The sequence below is a fragment of the Magallana gigas genome, chromosome 6, assembly GCF_963853765.1.
Source record: "Magallana gigas chromosome 6, xbMagGiga1.1, whole genome shotgun sequence".
Lineage (NCBI taxonomy): Eukaryota > Metazoa > Mollusca > Bivalvia > Ostreida > Ostreidae > Magallana > Magallana gigas.
The window spans coordinates 41,190,006-41,208,877 of NC_088858.1; the positions used below are offsets into that span (position 1 = coordinate 41,190,006).

General features: G+C 34.7%; 1 protein-coding gene across 1 annotated transcript; it reads right to left on the bottom strand.

Moving 5' to 3' along the window:
• Positions 1-9,286: 9,286 nt before the first annotated feature.
• On the bottom strand, positions 9,287-13,049 carry LOC105345371 (homeobox protein Nkx-2.1). Its single transcript, XM_011453501.4, has 2 exons — positions 12,588-13,049; positions 9,287-10,257 (listed from the first exon to the last, which is right to left on the bottom strand). Exons 1-2 carry the CDS (start codon positions 12,916-12,918, stop codon positions 9,482-9,484), a joined length of 1,107 nt encoding a protein of 368 aa, XP_011451803.1. The 5' UTR covers positions 12,919-13,049; the 3' UTR covers positions 9,287-9,481.
• Positions 13,050-18,872: the final 5,823 nt, after the last annotated feature.

The window sequence follows — 18,872 nt, forward strand, 5'->3', positions numbered from 1 at the left end:
CGAGACATCGATTGGATAGCAGTCCCGTGTCACGTGGTCTGCGCTGGCTGTTTGTTCTTCATGCAAGCGCTCAATCTGGGCGCAGATTGTCTTCTACAGAAATTGAATTCATTTCTAAGATTCTATTGTCGGCCGAGCCTACTACGAGAGAAGAGTAAACACCCGGGTGCAAAATTTCTCTCCTTGGTCGTGTATACTCTCCTAATTACACAAATAAAACACAAAGAACGATACGATCCGTACTCAATTACGTATTGAATTTCCGAAACAAAATGAAGCTTTTCCTTTTATTTTCTCACACTTAATGCGAAATTCTTTTCAACCCCTCCATTTAAAACACTTTTCATCTCTATGGGCTTGATTGGGGATAAATGGTTTTTATTACAAAAAGTATACTTTATTGATACTTTTTCGACAAATATCCGTTTAAATAACTGTCAGGCGACTATATAACGGTACTCTACTAAGAATAACCCTTCTGTCCATTATGTTGTATAGAGACCTTGGTAGCAATTTTGAGTGCACACACACGTGGAATATCCTCCTCTCCGAATTTGACATTTAAAATGTAAACTATGTATGGAAATCAGGAGAATAAATGCAATTTGCTACTTTCAGAGTACAATAGATTCATCAATCAACCAGAATATAGTTTAAAACATGTCGGAGAGGAAATTAGCTAATCTGTCGCTTTGTCTTCAAAATCAATTCCGAATTTATAACTTTTGTTTAGAAGCGAACAACTTTTTTTTAATGGATAATTTTTTTGTGTCAAAGTTTGGTATTAAACAGTTTTAACGAATCTGGCATGACATGTCTCGTAGAGGTTATTTATAATACTACCAAAAATAAAAAATAAACCAAGCCCGGACCTTACACCCCATGGGGCTGGGGCTGTACGTTTTTGTTCTGGGCTGCCCAGACTAGGGTCAGTATTAATACATGTGTGTCTGAGGGAGATAAGAAATAAATATGCTCTAATTACTGATAGCAATCACACAAATAAAGAATATCTTTCTTCATTTGGGTCTGATCCCCCGTAGGTTAATTTGACCAGTATAAGTAAACCCTACTAGTCTCGGAGACAGATTTCATACTTGACTTGACATATCAAGTACCAGCTCAATCTGAAATTTTTTTCTGTGTAAATCTTTTTGTGTGATTGTGTTTTACCTTAAAATGCATGTTTGCTTGTTCTGAAAGGACAGTTTAATTAAGGCCGCCTTAACAAAAACGCTGTCTCGCACACGGCGACTTTCCTAAGCCCAGCTGTCTTCAAGTTCCCGGATTAAATCGAATTACTCGCCGGATCAAATGGGAAATTACGTGTTGAATATACCTAGGTATATACATGAATGTTAATATAATGTATATGTACCTGGAAACGAAATAAAAATTATAATCTTTGAAAACATAAGTTGCACATGTACTTTGCAGTTTGACTATCATTAAAGACTTCTATCAAATAATCCTTATAATGATATTACATCCGATGTTGGGATAATCATGATAAGTTGTTTTTCAAATTTTAAATCCATAAATTTAGAACCTGATTCGATAATCACAGTTAATACTGATAGACTATCTACAACATCATTCAAAGGCAACGTTTGCGTCCGTCCGATAAAAAAGGTATGTTTACAATGTTTTGTGTAAATGTCTTCTCTCATTGAACCAGATAAAGAAGCCTTTTTTACAGAAAGAGATTTTTTAAAATTAGCTTTGTTTTGAAAATGTGTATTTGAATTCTAGCATTTAGTAATGTGGATTAGTGTACATCGTGCGTGGAACATAGAGGGAAGAGTATGGTATAAATCAGACGTGTTATAATTAAGTTACTGTAGTAAAGTTACCGGAAAAAAACGCCTCGTAACCCCCCCCCCCCCCCCCCCGGAAAACTAAATCACCCTTGTAATCTACCCCAATCCGAAAAATAAATCTGGATCCGCGTCTGTAGTTTATCTGACTACCAACATAATTTTAATATTGTAAAAATAAAATTTCATCCTTTAATTTTAAAATTTGTCAAAAGTCATTCCAAATATATCAAAAATGAAACGGTTTTGACCATTTTGCCTTTTATTAAGAGCGTTTTTTCCACATGATGATTTGCGTGTACTTGTTTACGATTAGGTTCTTAATGGGATGTGTTATGTGCACCTTACAGATATACTCAAAGCCCTGGGATCAGCAAATACACTGGTTGATGAAAAATAAAGCATAAAACAGTGCCTTATGTTTTATTTTGGGTGGGTTTAGTTAAATATAAAAGTTAATGTCTTAGGCAAGTTTCAGCAAGTTGAATGGGATCTTTTTTATTCATTTCGTTTAATATGCAATGATAAGAAGGCAGTTAAAACGGCCCCTTACAAAACCCCTTCACCTAAGTTGAGTAAATCGACTTCCTGACAGAACTTCCAACAATGGCGGCACAACAATGGCGACTTGTAAAGCAGGGATCAGTCTTTGAATACCAGTGTCTTCGAGCTCAAAAGCTGTACCTGTAAAAAAGTACGCTTTAACACGTGCGGGGGTTTGAAATTGACTGGGTGGAGTCGAAGCATTGTTTTCTAATAAAGACTACCAAAAATGGGCGTGCCATCTCAACGGTATTTGTACAGCATGTTCCATTTGGCTTTCAAGTATCTTTACCGGTTAAAAAAAAAATTCAACAAATGGTAAATTTTAATTGATATCACTTTTAATTTTTAATGTGTCGTAATAGAAAAAAAAGAAATGAAATACCTAAATTTGTTGAATTTGTGTATAATGTACAGTAGCGAAAATCAGCTGACTTTTTTATCTTATTAGATATTATAATTATTAAATAGATAATTTAAAAACCGCATAAAATTACATGTAAGGACTTTTCAATTCAATCTTATCGTACTTTTGAAGTATAACTCCGGTATCACTTTTGTTCTAAATTTACAGAAATAAAAACAATAACATATCACTATCAAAGCAAGAAAGAAGAAAAAGATTCACATTACATTCCTTTGTGCAACTGTGCATCTGCACATCTACTTATTAGTAAGAATGAAAAGTAATCCTGACGGAGAAGTTAATTCCGGATTACGGTGGGTGACTAACTCTAATGGTATCTTGGCGATCTTGACATCGAGTGTTTGCAATTGGCTTTTTTCCACTGGTCGAGTTACATATATGTTATTTTGGTCGTTTTTGACACTTTGAATGAAGCTGGCTCAACATTCTCTGGACTCTAAGTCCAGAGCCCACTCGTGACATAGACTTATATAAATTCATTGACTAAAGCAACCAGAGGTAAATATATTCATTTCTAGGAGTCCTCTTGAGACTTTGAAAAAACAGCTTGGCCATTGTTCAACTTTTACCTATGACACTAATCTATATGGGTAAGAAAGTAGTAATTCTGTCGATGTGACAGGTGAGAGGGTAGTGTTTTACCGTAACCGATTAGCAATCTTACAAAAGCACGTGGCCAGGTGCGAAAGTAAAATTTAAATTCTTTGTTTTTCTTATTTCTTTGCGATGAATCTGTAATTTTTTATAACAACTTAAGGCGTTTATAAGACTATCAATGTTCAGAGCACAATAGAAACTTATCTAAATAGGATTTCAGGGAGAACCCAAAACATTCATTGATCGAACGATGAAAGTTAAAGAAAGCCAGAGGAAGTTCTCTTGTGGACCTGTTACGTGTTACAAAGTAAACTTATCATTAACAATCAATTACTACTCAGAATCGACTTGACTGATTCAAACGTCAATATTTGGTTTTCAACTTATTCCACGCCAATTTAACGATCGAGCACGAAGGTTCGGGTGTATACATAACGAATTTTGTTTCAAAGTTATTAAAAACGAACCGCTGTTAATTTGGAAACGCATCGTTGTTTGTTTTGAAAAGTTAACGATGTTTTCTGCAGTCATTTGTTTGTTAACGAGTTTTTAAACTTAAGGGGGTTTTTTTTGGTGTCAACATCATAGAGTTGTTATAAACGTTTGTTTTTCATTAAAATTAATTGTGAATTTTATGTTTGATTACTCAGCTACCAAAACAGGTGATTTTCATTTCTTGAAACCTTTTTGACCCGTTATAGTTGTGTATAAATAAAAAGGTCAGGTTGCAATCGCTTTATTTTTTTTTTTTAATATGATGTTATTATCTATTATGTTTAAGAGGATGACTTTGGATTATCAACAATTAGGTGTATGTAATGCAGGATCATTGTGTGTTTATATTTCAAATTACACATGTAACTGCTGGTATTTGCTGTGTGTGTAGAGTTGAGATTCTGGAGCTACAGGTCGTTGTGTATTGTCTTCCACTCAGCTCCAGTAGATTACTTACCTATTGATGGCACATTAGTATTAGCATTGTTATTCGTTTTAAGTACCCTCTAATACCCCACTCCTGAAGAGCTTTTCAAATGAAATCTCATTTGGGTAAGGGTTTGGATAAATTGATACAAAATGTTCATTTCAAGAGCATGAAGTGTGTTCTTTGATTCCACTTGGCGCCATCTCTACAGAATTTAAGTTGTCGTCCAGAACTTAACATTGAAAACATCAAGCAGCAAGTCGAGTAGACATATTTACCTAAAATCGAAAGTATTGGCAAGCGCCGTGAAAGCATAGGAAAGCATGGGTACTTATCGCACCGGGTCAAACAATGCATTAGGCGGTCGGGATCGGGGAACGCTTTCTCCACGTGCGGTGTAAATCTTTATAATGCTCAGCAGGTGTCGTAATTTACAAAGACTAAATTAATGAAGTCGAATATAGGTATTTACTCAATACTCAATAACCTAAAAAGTAAAATATTGTATGAAACTGAACCTTTGACAATAAGGAATTGTAGCAAAAATCTATCTTGTTTCTTATCTGTATGCATAGGTGTGTTGTTATTTCATTAATTGATGAAAGGGTTATTATTTAACACAAATCAATGATGTATAATGCCTTGGATATGTTCCCACAAAATCATTAAAGATAACAATATCTTATCAGATCGAACCAAGTTTTTGATGAATTGAAAAAGAAATACACTCTGTAAGGATATGAATATATAAGGAGGATTTACCTTTCATTTTATAGTGTTGTAGAGTATTACTTCCAATTGATCCCTTCAGTTTAAGAAAAAAAAAAATTGCAAAATCATCAATAGAACTTTGATTTTGAATTTTTTGAATCTTTTTTCTTTTGGTTGTTAGTCAGCAACTTCTTTAATTCGACATTCTCTTATTGTGTATATACTATCTGAATCAAAATCAGAAGCGAGTTTTCTTGTGGGTTTTAGATATAGGACCCGGGGGGGGGGGGGGGGGGGCTAGTTAAAAAGCTAAGCCCCCCCCCCCCCCCCCCCCAACACACACACTTTTTATGCTAAGATATACATAACAATATAACCAAAGAACATTTTTTTCCCTGTTTCCCATCCGCTAGCCGATACCATTACCGAACGATCTTTTTCACCAATAGAGGCATTTGCAGCTCAACTTTGCATTACATTTCCTTAGGAAGCGCCTTTGTTTGCTGCCCAAACAGTCATAAATATATGTATAATGTGCATACATGTATTTGTTATCTTAACAGTTGTATCTCCAGATTTCACCAATAACCCCATTACTTGATGACCTTCCAGCGACTAAACAATACCAAATATTTTGTGATTTAATCTTATTAGTGTTCATTAAATTAAACAGTTTTATATGACGTTTCTTGAATTTAAGCGTTACATATTACAATATGACATCAAAACGGCCATCAAGTATGACGTCAGAAGAACTTGGAAAACTGCGTATTATAAATCGAAATAAGTTGAACCCGTTTGCATTAGGGGCGTCACAGGTAGAAAAACCTTTGACCCTCAGGCAATTTTTTACTGATAACTTTTGAAGATACGCAAGGCAAGTTCGCCATGAGAAAAAAGTTAATAAATAGCCGTGCCGGGGTAAATAACTTATGAATAACTCATACAGTTGGTATTAAGTCATCCATCGGAATTAGACGGAAGATTTCAGTCGAAAGTCTCTCATAGATATTCCTAATACGCTGAGATTAACTTGACGGCATTTTGGGAGCCAAATAAAACGATTATGGTGACAGTTTAATTTGAGGTTTTCACGACTTGATCTCTCCGTGTACTCTTCTCTGCCATTTGGGTTTACCTTCGGGATCGCGCTTCAATCTTTCTGAACACGTTTTGTTGTTTAGAGTGATAACTCTTGATTCCATTCCACTCTAAGGAGTTTGTATCTACACACCCCGCCACTCAGACTATAAACACAGTGTTATTTTATCTTCGAGAATAAATAATATCGCGAACAGACTGAGCACGATTTCCGATCGGGTTTGTCTGCTGGGTGCTTCGACCCTGTCATTGATAGTCGCTTCTTGGACAATGACACGAAAGAAGACCAAAATAAAGAATTTAAAATATTGCATTTTCAAGTTGTCTCTAATTAATATGTGCGTATCTGGAGGGGGGTTTCTAGGTCTGCACCCCCCCCCCCCCCCCGGTAAATTAAAATCTATCAAATTCACATGGTAAAATAGCCGATTAAGGACCTCAGAATCCCCAACACCTCCCCTACAGACAAAACTAGCCCTCAGACATCCCCTTCTTTTTTCGCAAAAAAATCTGGATCTGCGCATGATTACTAAATGACTAAAATGTCGCATTCTTCGTACACTGGATTCGCTATTTTTGGGTTCCATTGTACTTTTCCATAGTTCATGCAGATTATGAAAATGACTTTGTGTAATGGAAATGATTGACCGAGTTAACATCAGAGTGGGAGAAAATCAAACATTTTCAATAGAGGGGTTTTCCATGTGGAAAAAGTTAATTTTGTTTGTAGATCTTTAAAATATAACCACGCGCGCTTCCGACCAAATATTGATAAAGATGGCTCGAAATCAATGCCCAAGACAAAATTTGTCAATAGCTACTCAGGGAGAAATAACGGGGTGTAATTGTGTACATATTTATGATTACTCAACTTAATGTAAGAATGAGACGGGTCAACATTAGCTGGAACTCTCTTCGTTATCTAGCTATTGCAACTATACAGTTCCATTCTTTGTAGACATCAATACAGCCCAACAATTCCTTCACAACTGGAGATTGTATGGGAGTTTTATACTGCTTCAGAATTACTTTATGTAGAGAAGAAGATCAAAAGCCGGCTTTGTAAGGCTCTTGATGACTGAGGAAGTATCGATGAACTATACATTTCCAAAACTCTAGTTATCGCGAGGACTGACATACAGCCCTTTCCACACCTGATCATATTTAAACATTCCGCTTTTAGAAATAGGCCGAGGTGACGGGGCGAAAGAATCCACTCCACTTAGTATAGATGATGTTTTTTGCCGTCATGCAGCTGAAACTTGGCCATTTATTACTCAGTGCAACTTCACTGTTTATGTCAATATTAGTTATTAAAATATTTTATATACATTTAGGTTCCGATCGGGAAGGTACGGAATCGAAGTTAGGTGTATTAAAAGCGAGTCAATGTTTTCAAAGAATCGAAACAGATATCTGGTGATTTTTAATTACTAGTATGTGTCTGGTATATTGCTTTAATGATTTATTAAGACCAGTACAAATTCGTGCGTTGTATTTCAGCGTACCATGCATGACATACAGTAATATGCAAATTAGATTATAAATTACTTCTAAATTACTTCAGATGTTTGTTCCCCCGCTGAGGGAGGGGGTGTAAAACCGCAAGATACCTGTATGCCTAAGGAAAACAAGATACTCTCTCTCTCTCTCTCTCTCTCATATTTTTAATTTTATTTATTTGTACTATTTTATTTAATATTCTGGGATTCGGAAACACATCTTTATAAGTAAAATTGGTATTTTCTGGAGGGACATCTCTGAATATCAGATTATCACTAATACTTTACTTCATTTTATCATTTTCAAACCATCATAATGTGCAATATGTCAATGCCTGCGGTTACTTGAACAAGAGAGAATATCTGTTTGAAAAAATACACATGCTCAATATGGAATGATCTATTTCGAATTCTGAAAAAATAAAAAATATAACGAAAAATTTATAATCGAAAGAAAATTGTAATGGTTCCTTGCTGGTACAGTGGTCATTATTTGTGAATGAACCTTGTGAAAAAAAGAGTAAATAAGGAAAAATGATATTAAACCTTTTAGAAAATATAATTTGAAAAAAGTCATAGTATTTTTGTTTCTTTTTCAATGTAAAGATCACATACTTTATTGCAATTACTTTAAACTAAATATATTTTAGTCAAAGATAATGAGATTGACTCCAGCTATTGTGGAAATGTTTCATAAACACTGTGATGAAACGGTTGTCAAATCCAACCTCTTGTGCATAAATATAATAGCCAGCACTTGTGCGGAAGTGTAATAACTAATATTGGACAATTTGGAAATATTTAATTGCATTACCTCGACTATGTCCAATAATAATTATTATTCATTTCATTGATGTGGTGAACTCCTCATATTCATCAATATTTAAGTCCATAGTTGTACTATAAAGATGTTAAACTTTGCATTTAATTTTATTTTAAATATTTTTAAATAGGCAAGCAAAAACTAATACATTTTGAAAAGTGATTTTTTTTTCACATTCATCCAACAAAAATATATTTCAAAAAAGAATTATTAAAACAAACTAGCAAAACATTTCTTTATGAAAATTTATTTAAAATCTGTAGACTATGTATGATAGAGAAGAAAGCCAACCGGAGCCATAACTTTCAAATCTTTTATGTCAGCCAGAATTTTCGTCGAATTTATTTTAAATAAACTGTACGAACTGCCAATTTTAAATACTTTATACAATAATAAATTTTTGGGCTAGCGACCATAATTCCCCGATTCCATATTTCCGTAATCATCTTTTTGTTAAAAGAATTGATAAAAGAGTGCAGTGATACCAAGATTTCTTTCTTGCATATTTTTGTTTAATCATTTTAATATTTCGTCAACATGCAATATTAAAATCATACTAAATAAAATGATTTTAAAAATAAAATAAAACTTTACTTCTACTGCAGTCAATAATTTATTCCTAAATTGCTAAACTTATTACACAAGACAATATTCCTAGATATGAAAAATCATTTTCATAAATGTATAAAATTGCGTATACTTGATAGTCTCTTGTTTGTCAAAAAAATCAGCACTATTTGATGAAGAGGAAATTACACATCAACTCCATTAATGACGTAAGTTGAGTATAATATCCAGTTCGGAATACAAACACTGTTTTCCGTCCCGACGCCCGATCCCGACCCTCTTTCTTTGATATCGATACATGATTGCAGTTTTATGCGAATCTTTATTAGGATTGTCAGCGTTTTATAGTCCTGTTAAAATTCAGGTACATAAATGCCGGGCGCTGTGCTAGCCATAATCCTACTGTAAAATAGGCTTCGGCGTATCTTAGGAGAGGTCCCTTTTCTCTTAAATGCCACGTTTTAGCTACAGTTATCCGGTGTAAAATTCATTTCCCTCCGGTTTTATCCAAGACCGACTGCTAATTCCGTAAGGAGATCCCAAGCCCCCGTTCATGGTCACTGAGGGATAAAGTCCTGAATGTATCCCCCCTCCATAGCTCGAATGAGAATTGATGGAATTGTGCGTAGAATTGCTACAGTTATTCATGGAATGAGACAAATGTTTAGATGGTTGATCATGAGGGGAGAGTTGAGAGCTTCCATTGGACCCCTGCCGTCCAACGTTCATCCTCGTCTGAGAATTCGTCGTCGATTGCGTTTGATGAACCGAGTTCTCGATTTCGGATGAGCCCGATCCCGAACATGGTTTCCCGTCTTTCACTAGCACAGAAACGGCGCCTTTTCTGGGCGAGGGTTGGCGCGGGGAGTCCTGCTGTGATGACGCGGGGGAGGAGGGGGGAGAGGACGAGTCGGTTTTGTCTTTGGCGTCCTTCAACTGTCGTTTGCACTTATACCGATGATTTTGAAACCAGATTTTGACCTGGGTCGGTGTCAGATTGATCATGCTAGCTAAGTGCTCCCTCTCGGGGGCCGAGAGATATTTCTGTTGTTTAAACCGTCTCTCGAGCTCGTACACCTGAGCTTGGGAAAACAGAACCCGCCGTTTCCTTCTCTGGGTGATGGGGAACTGGATCCCCCCTGCCTTGTGCTGGTCCAAGCCCCCGAGTGCCGACATGTTCATGTTATGCATGCCTGATGACATGGAGGACATCGCACATGAACTCGGGCCACCCATCAAGCGAGATACTGTGGAGTAGAAAAAGAAAAATGATTTATTGAAAAGGAAATTGAGAGACGTCTAAAATAATTGATCAAAAAATAGAATGGAAATCGGGGTATAATAAGTAGACGGAAGCGGGGAGCTTTTTATATGCGCGAGTCTCAATTTTCAAAGAATACCTTTAATAGCAATATAAAGGCCAGTTTAATAAACAAGTAACACCGGGGTAGTGATGTTAACTAGAACTCTAAATAGAACGGGCATTAATTTATCTATCTATATCAAAAGACAAATCTTATTAAATCTATGTTCAATTTTGTTGATATAGAAATTTTCAAAAACGATTTTAGCTTTCAGAGAAGAAAAAAAAAGAAAAAATTCTAAATCGACTAGTAAGTTTACATGTTTATTTCGCAATTCATGAAAAAGGGGCGAAATTATTGGAGTTTATATAATTCCGTCTATGAGATTTGCAGGTGTTCAAGTGTCCATTTAATGCACTTTATGAAAGCCAGGTCATTCATATTGGTATAAAATTATGCAAATATGAAACTTAAATGAGTAGTACGTGTTTTCATTTCAGATGGGTGTTTTTTTGGTACAAAAAATTCAGACATTCAATATCAGATAATATTTATTCAATGGAGCACCCCACTTTTATCATTTAGTTATATCAAATACGGATCGAGCATCTAAAAAATTTTGTTTGTTTTTCTTTTTAATTCATATATACATGTAATACATTTAAATTCTTTATTTTTATATCTGGAATTAAAATTTCTGTCATTCAAAATAATAATTTCTGCTGAGAATTTTAATGTAACGAGAATTCATTTTTATCAATATTATTAAAAATAAATTAGATTTGTAGACATGAAGCATTATTTTAAGAATCAAAAATTAAGTTAATAACATGCAGTTTCGATTTTGATGCAAAATTTGCCTTTACCAGGGGTTGAATGTGAACGCACATGTGTCTTATCAATAAAAATGTTTTGAAAATGATAAAATACTTGGAATACGGATCCCAGTTAGGTTCAAGTTTTACCTTAGGTGCCCGAATTTTTTTTTTTTTATCGCAAATCTTATTGTATAAGGAATTTAGGCTGTTCTGCAGGTTTATCTCTAAAATTATCGTTGGTCCTTAAGAGTTTTAGATTAAAAAGTCAAAATTTTGTTTTATGCATCATATGGGTCCCCTGGTTTTTTCTTACAAATCACTGGTTTTCTCAATCTTGCCCTATTTAGATCAGTTGTATGAAATTAAATTGTGCACAATACATGTTTGTATCTGGAGAAATTATCATAATTATTATATCAACTTCAAGCACAAAAATGTTAGACGGAAAATGCTATCTTTATTTATTTTTGCTGTAAAATATTTTTAATGCAGAGTCTATGTGGAAATTTTTATAAAATAAAGTAAATAATGTGTTACTTAAAATACAGCAGTTAAAATTCGTGAGTAAAAAAAAGAGATTTTATTTTCCTTCTTCCCAAGATTATATGTCAATATCGTAAGCTTGAACTGCATAATACGCTAAAAAACCTGTGAAAAGTCAATCCGATTTTTGCGCTAAATTAAGCAAGTGCGTTTAAAGTGTTCGAAATTTGTTTTCGGTAATCTGTAATAAACACAACCATAGGCTATTTTTATAGTTTAATTCGGGGTCCATATCTTTTAAAGCAAAAAGAAAAGTTCAGCAAATACGACTGAACATTATTATTCAAACATTTTTAATGTACTTTAATTTTTTTCCACAGGTGTTCCCAAAGTATATGTACCTAAAATAAAACCTAAGAAATACTAACTAGAAGTAAATAAGGGGAGAGATATACTCTCAATAGGATTACGTCTCGACGGCCGCTGCTTTAAACAGAATTCTTATTTAATTTATCTTATTTAATTCGAGTAATTAGGCGTGCTAGATTATATTTTAAGATGCTAATTTCTTTTTCCTGCGGAGAAAATATAATGAAGCAAACTAATCGCATTGGGAACTTCAGAGTTCGTCTCGACATTTTGATCAGAAGTAGCGATAACGGCCATGCGACTTAGACACCCGAGATCTGTGCAGACACCAGAACTACTTATGCCGCAATCATGTACTAAGGCAAAACTTATGCAAATAACTTATTTGACAATTTTTCTGAGACAATATTATGACATAGAATGTGCAAACTTTTAAATCTACTTTCGGCGCTTTCGAGAGATGAGTAAAGCCATCTTGTTGCGTCTTAGTTCCACTCGATTACCACGACGAGTTTCGGTAAGACTCCCATCAAGTACTCTTAAAAGATGTTGAAAAGCTTGTGCAAAGGACTCGTAAAGGGTTCTAGTGTGGATGGTACTTACTTGCTAGTCTGGGGTCCGGATTGGTCCCGTACCAGTTAGAGGATCCGTGGCGGGTCGGGTCCCCGTAGTGTCCAAACTCGGTCCCGTTGCAGAATTGTGTGGTATAGGAGGGGGTGTGATGGGAGAGTTGGGGCACGTAGCCCCCGTGGTAAGGGTTGGTCACCGGCACACTCATGCTGCCCATCTGTGGACTGGGGTACTGCGAATGATTCCTGTATGGAGTGAGGGGAGGGATGGCGGCCTCAATGGTGGTTCTCTTATAAGTTTCTTCAATAGGACTAAGGATGTCGGTAACGGAAAACGGTGTAGTTTGTTTTGGACTGAGGGACATAACTTGTCAGTGTAACAAGAGGGCTCCCTCCAACGAGTATGCGTTTTTGAGGCTACTCCACCGATACTTTGTTACGCTAAGAGCCAATCTTGACGGTCAAACATATTATCACAATTGTATATCTTTCATTCTTGACAAATTATGAGTTTCAGATAAAGTACGCATGCGTACTCGGTTTATCTCTGTTGACATTGCTGGGTAGCTCCACCCCTTATCGATTTGTGGGTGGTCACTTCTCGGATTTTATTCACTTTGGGGGCAGTGGTAATGAGAATTAAATCTGTCTTTCAGTTTATTAAATCCAAATTTTGCTCGCGCTCCACTATAGGGGTGTTACTCGGATAATAACCGTTTACAGGTCCCGTTTAATCATCAATAATAAATGAAGGGAATTGAAAAATCTCTTCAATTGGCAAGCCAGTTCCATTGAAATTTCTTTATAATAAGTATTGTATCGATGTACTGAATGGTTTATTAGATATTGGATATAGAATGAAAATTATTTAAATCTTTATATTGAAATACTGAATTGTACTTCAGATTTTTTCCACACAGATGAAGTGCTATTTCTAAGTTTCAATTAAAATATTTTCTACAGAGAAACTTTGTACGTATCTTCATCAATCTATGACTAATTTTATAAATTGCGAAAATGAATTTTTATCTTTAAGTATGGAAATAAGCGGTAAAAGGGCGCATATTTTTTTAATGTGTTCAAAATTATTTTCAGCGATTTTTATAAAAAAAAATTTCCATGAGTCCGAATATGAACGATTTCTGGCAACTCCGGTATTTGGCTTCTGTCAGCGGCAAATGATGTGGGCTCCCACGAGGACTACACCTGTGGAACAAGTGCCCCCTCCAGTACAACTGTGTACACCGATCTCCGCCGATCAGCAACAGATTTCGCAAAAATTAAGACCATTTTCATGCGGCATGTATTTATTTTATGACAATCACTACTTCAGGTGACAAGTGTAAATGTATTTTTCTCCCATTTTGTCTGATTTCTGTTAGGATTGCAACGTTTGTTTAAAACAATTTTATTTGTTCAAATGGCTTGAATCTTTCGAAATAATGTCCACAGCTTAACGAAAAAAAATGCATTTAAGTATTTTGCGAAATAAACCAATCTCCCACTAACGTTACAAAGAATAATTTTCGTCATTTAGTAATATCCATATATATAATTATATTAATGTTTTGCAAAATTTTTATTATTATATTTCTGCTTTTAACTCGATTATATTTTATTAACCCCCCAATAAGGAACCCCAAAATAATATCTGTTTAATATTTTTACTTTCTTTACTCCTTTGAGTCCCTAAAGCTTTGATTTGGGGTACCTCTTAATGCAATTGACTGAGTGAACAAAACCAACACAGCATAAGTCAACAAATAAAAAAGGTGAGGAAATGCGAGGCTCGCTTAATTAGCAGGCTTTGAATCTGACACCATTACGATTGGGACGCATTGTGGATTATGGTCGGAATGAAAAGAGGCGAAAATTCCTAACAGTAATCCCAGTTTGGTTTTACTTACATTACGTAAGTATTTAATTCTACTATAAAACGCACGTGTTTGAACGGTGGGGAAATCCGTATCCCGCGACAATTACTCCCCGCTGGTGAGGGACAAAAAAACGAGAGCAGTCTTTTCTACCGAAAAAGAAAGAAATAATCCGAATGATACTTCTAACGAAATCCGACTTATTTTTTATTTTTCTGCCCGAATTTTTTCTCGTATTTCTTATTTTAGATAGGGTAAAGGTACCTATACCACAATGAAATTTGGGAATGAAGGCCATATTTTTTATAGAGGGCCACAAGTCAAATTTTTCGTAGTCACAAGTGGAATGTAAACAAAGGAAGTGAAATGTTGTAATTCATAAAGCACAAACTGCCAGTTAAGCGCTAACTTGGTGCAGAATGCTACCATTTTATCAAAATTCTCTCTTGAAAAATAAGTTCCTATGTGTAACGAACCCATGCAGAACAGGACAATTATTCATTGTTCTCAATCCGATAATTAAATGATGAATTATTTTAAAAGGTATTTAATAATATTTTTGGTCTTTTATCTAGATAGATGAGTACTTTTAATAAACAAACAAATGTTTTTGTTTCAATCATGTGAGTGAGTTAATTTTATAAATTAAATAAATATTTTCCGTTGGGGTTTTTTTTTTATATGGAGTATATTTAGTAAGAGGTGTGTTCATATGATTCCAACAGTTATTTTAGTCAATAACGAGGGTGTTTTGGGGGAAAACGATAAGATAATTAAAAAATTCTCAAATCACTTCGAAGGGAAAAATGACATAAATTTAGTATTCAATGATGGAATGTTAATATGCTGTCATATTTGACTTTCATATTTTCCAGATCAACTGTCTCCGTATGATGTCACGCCCTCTGTGGGATTCCGATCCCGAGCGGTATTGTACCGTCATGTCAAAAGGTGTCGGGAACCAACGGGACATCATTATCACCTGGTCATTTGGCTAATTAATACCGTCATTATGTAGATCTATCCTACACACCTGTGTACGAGCTCTCGGTATGGGCCAAGTTTGCAGGTCGAACTATCTAATGGCTATCAGTGTGATCATGCTGGGCAATCGAGACTAAGCGAATCTAGATATTTCTGAAGATCTTGTAAATCGGTTCTTTCATAGGATTTTTCTTCTCTCAAAATGTAACAACAGGCTCCGTCGTCACCAAATTTCCTCAAGTCAATAATCAGCCTCAAATCTGAGGTTTGACCTCAAGTTTGCGCACTTTTCTTTAAAGGATTTGAGTTGAGGAATGAGTTGAGGGATTTGAAAATTTGGTGACGGTTGAGCCAGATTTCATTCTCTTTTTTACGGAAAATTCTAATTCGTCTCCGTGAATAATTTTTGTCTTTGCCAGTCATGTGCACTGTAATTTTGTTTACCAACAGTTTAATATAAAACTTCTTTGCCTTTTTTATGTGGAAAAGTAGAAAATATTATTACAATATGGTCATTGTGTCACCGCGAATTACCGTACGGAACAATGAAGATTGACTGTAAAGCTCTCCCTTAAATACTTCTCCTTCTTTATACATCACGACCGAGCAAATAGGCTTTGTGGTCTTAGCTAATTTGTGGGGAAGTACCAAATGCCTGGAGATTTAGAGAAGAAATTTGATCCTGTCATCCTAATTCAGAATCAAAGTTTACTTACAAAGAAGTTTGAAAGGTACGGAAACCTATACTTCTGCCGTCGGGGTTATAATGTTTAGTCACACCAAGTACGCAGTCAAAAGCAAACGAAGGTTTATTGGCATAGCGCGATTTCTAGCAAATCTTGTTTAATTTTGTTATTTCCTAAATTAAGGGGAGGATAGTATTTGGTAGACACTAAGAAAGAGAAAAAATAGACTTGAAATTTTAAAATGTCGTGTCAATAACAGCACTGGTTTGTTTCCTTTTCTAGGCAGATTTCACTGACCATCTATGTGTTCATCTGATTTGCTCTGACCCAGATAAATATGTTAAAATCTAAGTAAATACCCCAATACATTATTCTTTGACAGATTATAGTGGTCACTGACATTTATATAATCCCAGCTCCCAAATTCAACTTTTGCAAACGGAAGGAGGGGGAAATATTTGATATTTAAGAAGGTCCCAGTGAGGAGTATAAATTGAGTAAACTGTAGCTTTGTTTTCTTGCGAGCTTTCTCCTCCTATATTTGTCTTTTGACTTGTTTATTAAATGTGGAGATGCTAGGAACGGGTGGCACTAAGAAGATTTACAATGCTCCTTTAAACCTTTTAACTATTTTAGATTACTTTAACAAGTTTTTCAAGCTTTGCCATTTTGTAATTTTTTTTTATTCAATGGGTTTTATAGCATGGCTTAAAGACCAATCTCTGTCATGTATTAAAAGATACTTTTACGATCCTAAAATAAAAGCAAATTTTTAAAAATACAATGAAATCTGGTCTCGACTTCTTTAAATATGTTTGGATTTCCCCTAGAAAAGATGTTTTTTAAATAAAATTAATTTAATGCTTGCAATTGTATGGATAATAATCATATGCGTAGATGAAATTTTAGAAATATATATTTCATATACCCCATTCGATGCTATTCATCATGAAATCAATCCGTTTTCTTTAAATTGATATTGCAAAATCGAAGCAAAACATTTTGTACATCTAATTTCCAAAATTTAAAAATATCATGAATAATTAATTTATCAATTTCAAAGTTTGGATTTCAAATTTTTGGAATTCTTTTTTAAAGCATTTGAAAGAAAAGTTTGTGTGATTCTTTTTGCGGCGCTTTTGATAAATTTGAAAATATCTATACTATATTGTTTTATTGTTTTAGTATTTTGATCGGCTTTTCCGTATTTGAACAAGGTTAATGGACTTATGGAGAGTGAATTAAACCGAAAGCAAGTACAGGTAAATTTATTGACACGCATTTCTATTACTCGAATAAAGTCACCGTCCGGATATAAATTGTTACACCTGTGCATCCCCCCAAGCTATGTTATTTTAACGGAAGTGGAATAATGGTCAGAAAGAAAAATATTGGAGAACTTATCTGGCCTCTGAATTTGAATGTTGTCTTACAAGTATGTTTTCACTCGACACCTGTGCTTGTCGGTGAACTTCAAACAAACTTTCTGGTATACAGTGACCGTTAAGTTTTAATCTCCGATATATTCACTGTAAAAATAATGAAAAATCACGCAAAAATAATAAACTGTAAATTATGAGGTGAAGTTTACGTGTGTTCAGAGAACTGCGAGCACAGAACACCTGATTTTGAAATGATCAATTGGTCGAAATCGTGTACGGTTTAAGAACTATTATTCGAACCTGTGCACGAAAGGTACATAGACAGGCAGTCAAGTCAGGGTAAAATTTTCATATTTATGGCGGAATAACATTGAAAATCCGTATAAGACAAAATCGTAAAACATGCTCGGTTGTAAATCCTCGGATGATTTGTGGCTTCAGTCCGGGCTGCCATTTTTATTGACTACAAATAGAAGGGACTTGGTTTTGGGTCAAAGCTATCGAAATGCTGTAAATTTTTCTTATCGGCAAACAAGGATTCTCATGTACAATGTGAGAAACCTAACAAACATACAGAAAAACACTCTTTTATTTAAAATGAAATTTTGATGGGTGACGGAGCAAAAAAAATAATTTCTTTTATTTTCTATTTATATGATAATTAATACAGCGTATATTCGTTGACTTTCCTTTTAATAATTTCGCTGTTTATTTTTCTCTTAACAGAGATGATTAAACTGATGAGTGATTTTGCATTTTCTGCCGCATTGTTTTCCCTTTTTATTTTCTTCAAAAGCCAACTTTCTTGAGGTATGATGACAAAAGGTAATACTGTTGGTTTATTGAATATTTTCGTCTTGAGTCTTGTTATAATGTTTACACGTGGAAAATGTTATTTGTCATCTTATGTAAAAAGTCCAGGAGTTAAAATTCAATAAGTTGAGCGAAATTGCTTGACTTCTTCACGAGTCGCACACTTACTCTACGCGGAGTAATACTTGACGAGACACTTCACGTCACTTCATCCGCGACGAGAGACAAGGTAGTTCAGATTGCTAGTCAATATTTGCATTATTGTTATTAAAACGAAGAATAAACGCACACACAAAATGAAGAAAACTCGTTCATTTATTATATACTTATCACTTTTTGTATTATGGCATGAGGCAATTTAACTTCTCAGACCAACACACCAACGCGAAGCATTCATTAACTTCCACTTTACTCATAAAAAAATGAAAAGCGTTCAATTAAACAATTTATATATGTATCCAAGAATTCTCAATTTTGTAAAATTAATTTTCATTTCCTTTGGTATACACAATTAATACACCTGTATAGGTAATGTCCAAACGGTGTCTTTGCTTTCACTTTTTAGATAATATAAAATATA